This window comes from Procambarus clarkii, chromosome 9 (genome assembly GCF_040958095.1).
Source record: "Procambarus clarkii isolate CNS0578487 chromosome 9, FALCON_Pclarkii_2.0, whole genome shotgun sequence".
NCBI classification, from domain to species: Eukaryota; Metazoa; Arthropoda; class Malacostraca; order Decapoda; family Cambaridae; genus Procambarus; species Procambarus clarkii.
This window is the reverse complement of record NC_091158.1, coordinates 37742143-37745405: the sequence shown is the minus strand read 5'-3', so window position 1 is coordinate 37745405 and position 3263 is coordinate 37742143. Positions and strand designations below refer to the sequence as shown.

Sequence of the window (3263 nt, the reverse complement as noted above, 5' to 3'; positions counted from 1 at the left end):
ACACAGATGTAAAATAGTTGGCTGGTTTTAAATAACAATTTGAGATAATGGGCAGTGAAGAAGAAAACAGATAAATGACTGGCTACGAGATGTGGACATTTTGCTGGAGGCGTGAGGCTCGCTTCTGGAGGGCTTTGACCTCACTTGAGGCCAGACATCGCAGGGGGAAAGTCGCGCTGTGTTGAGCTCCCGTCAGAAGGGAACCCCTAGTGATATATCTCGAAGAGAAGAGAAGTGTGTAGATGTGCCAGCTGTAGAATCGAGCTGGGAACGTTGTGGTCTCAAGTCTTGGTCGACGAGAAGAGTATTAGGCCGCCCAGAGACATTATAGTGGGCCGCGGAAGCGCCCTGACCAAGCTCCGTCAGAGGGAGGAGCGCCCTCGACGAGACAATCTGTGGTAAGCACGATATAAGCCAGTTCATATTGATTGCTTGTAGTTGGTCGTGTGCCCAGCGACAGTAGCGATGCTTATTGATAAGTTAGACATGTTTTGGTGAGGCAGAAAGCCTAAAATAAGAGAGTGGAGAGGGAGGAACACGGAGCGATGTCCATCCCCTCTGAGCGTTGGCAGGTGACTGAGAGCTCCTGACGGCGAAGGCCCCTCCCGGAGTGAGTGAGGCCCACCGGTCGAGGTGGACTATGGACCCGCCCAAAACGGGGGAGTCCACTCTCACTGTATGTAGAGGACAGATAGAGGTTTGAGGCAAACATATTGTGTGATTCTTTTTGTTTATGTGTTAAAGGGGAAACATTTTAATTGGGGTGTCGATGGGTTGCAGGTTTGTCTTTGGGGAAGAAGTTGCTGAGAACTTCGAAGCCAGCACAGATGGAGTAATTGATGAGACTCCAAGGTAGTGGAGCAGAGGACCTCGAGCTGTGAGGAGAAGCAGTGAAGAGGAGTGTCACATGCTTCTGTAGAGGTGGTGAAGCACCATAGTTGCTCGAGGAAACTTCATGGTGTAGCAGCCAAGAGAGCTGAAGAGGACCCTAGCAGAAGGGTGAAGCACCGTAGTTGCTCAAAGAAACTTCATGGTAGCAGCCTGGAGGACCTGCAGAGGATCCTAGTAATGAAGCCCAGAAGAACCTGAAGATATCAGGGTAGTGAATTTTCAGAGGTGGAAGGAAGTTCTGGTGGATTACTTGTAGGGAGTTGATAGTGTTTGGTTGTGATTAGCGTGCAAGACGCAGTGAGAGGTGAGTGATTGTTGGCATTCTTATGTCAAGGAGTGTTTTATACTGAAGTTTAGAGTTACAGACGTAGGCTGGATTACCTACAGACATATGCGTTCTAGGACTGATAGTGTGATCGATTGATCATTGTTGTGTGTCAATGAACATTTATACTGATATATGTTATTGCACTCACATGCTGAGTTTCATTGTACACATATATATATATATATATATATATATATATATATATATATATATATATATATATATATATATATATATATATATATAAATTTCTCTTGTTGATAGTGCAACAGTGTATGTAGACTTGATCTACTTGAGGAGGGTGATAGTATCAGGTGGTGAATCAGAAGATAGGATACCACTTGGTAAACTGATAATAGAGTTCTGATGGTGTTGGAGGGCAACCTGATTGTAATATTATAGAGTATAGGATTCATTATTAATATATGTGTGTATGTATCGTGTATGTGCTTTGTCCAGTAAATGTATCCCAATTTGCTGGTGTTTGACCTTGTCCTAGTGAGGCTTCCCAGGAGGTAGTAAAAAAGGAGAGAGAGAAAGAACCAAGAACCACTGCTGTGGACAGGGTAGAAGGTAATACTAGTAAGTCATAGGGGATTGAGGAGATCATATCTCATAAGGAGAGAGTGGGGAGTCACAGCGGCTCGAGTGGGTGTGTGCACGTGACAACGAGGCTAAGTGGCCTCATCCCCTAAACGTGTGACGTTGAGACCCTCTCCAAGAGCCAGAAGCGCCAAGGGTGATCCTCTAGTGAGGTATAAGCACTCTACCGAGTTGTGGGTTGGGTTGTCCATAGAGAAGGATCAACGACAACACCAACAACTCACAGTCTATAATAAATTGGGGGCCTGTGTCCGGGAGAGTGAACTGACACACCCACACCCTGTCCAAGAGTGGATTGGTACACCCCTTGTTGAAATAGATACACTGTGTGACCGCAGGTGTATATTCTCTCTCTCTTGGGATGACTCACAGGACAGGATGACAGCAGTTCTGAATTTTAGAGGTTCGGAGAAAAACCTTGCTAGAGCCCAGGAGTACATTGATACGGGAGATGATGAAATCTTGCAAAATTGTACCCAGGAACAACTTTGGTTGATCGCGAAAATGTATGGTGTTAGATTGAAGTCAAACAGGGCGTCTAGTAAACGGAATGAAATCAGGGCACTAACGCAGATAGACAGAGTAAGCATGTTCAGCAAAACTCGTGACGAGAAGATTCTAGATATGTGCACTAGAAGGCAGATAAGGATGTTAGAAGACCATTTCGGCCTAAAGGGTAGGCATGATAAGGTAGAGGATAGACGCGAGGCGCTGCGGACTTGGTTAAGGAAACAAAAAGCAGAAGAGAAGGAAGCAGAGCGCCAATGTGAAGAAGACGAAATACAGTGCCAGCAAGAAGGAGCTGAGGCTCTGCCTCAGAATAAAGAACCAGATAGGTTGGAAGAAATTTCAGAAGAAACGGACGATGCGCTAAGTGACGAGGGAATTAATGTAAACTCAAGTAGCAGCAGGGAAAGCAGCCTTGAGAGGCACGAGGTGGAACCAAAGTTGGAACCCGGAGACAATGAGGTACAACTGCAACGTGAGGAGAGGCAGGCTCGGCTTGAGCAAGAGAAAGCCAAAGCCGAGCAAGAGAAAGCCAAAGCCGAGCAGGAGCGAGCTAAAGCTGAGCAAGGGAAAACTAAAGCCGAACAGGAAAAGGCTAAAACTGAACAGGAAAGATTTAAAGTCGGACAAGAGAGAGCCAATGCCGAACAAGAAACGGCCAAGGCTGAACTGGCTATGATAAAGATGGAGGCCGCTAAAGCAGAACAAGAGAGAATTAAGATGGCATGAAGGGAGAACAGAGTGAGAAGCGAGGCGAGACGCAGCAATAGCAGACCCAGTGGAGTCTGGGGAGGAAGAAATTATGAAAGACCCAGAAGAGTCTGGGGTGAGAAGAATTTTGATAAATGGGCAGATAAACGTAAGTACCCTAAAACTCAGAAGAGTAGGTCGCGCACTTCGTCTGAAAGTGAAGATGGAGGAGCTAAACGTGAAA

General features: G+C 46.0%; 1 protein-coding gene across 1 annotated transcript; it reads left to right on the top strand.

Moving 5' to 3' along the window:
* The first annotated feature begins 2326 nt into the window (after positions 1–2326).
* Positions 2327–3058, top strand: LOC138362879 (caldesmon-like). The gene has a single exon (XM_069321454.1). It carries the CDS (start codon positions 2327–2329, stop codon positions 3056–3058), a length of 732 nt encoding a protein of 243 aa, XP_069177555.1.
* Positions 3059–3263: the final 205 nt, after the last annotated feature.

Coding starts and splice junctions, on each gene's coding strand:
- LOC138362879 (XM_069321454.1), top strand. CDS start 2,327: ATGTATGGTGTTAGATTGAAGTCAAACAGGGCGTCTAGTAAACGGAAT.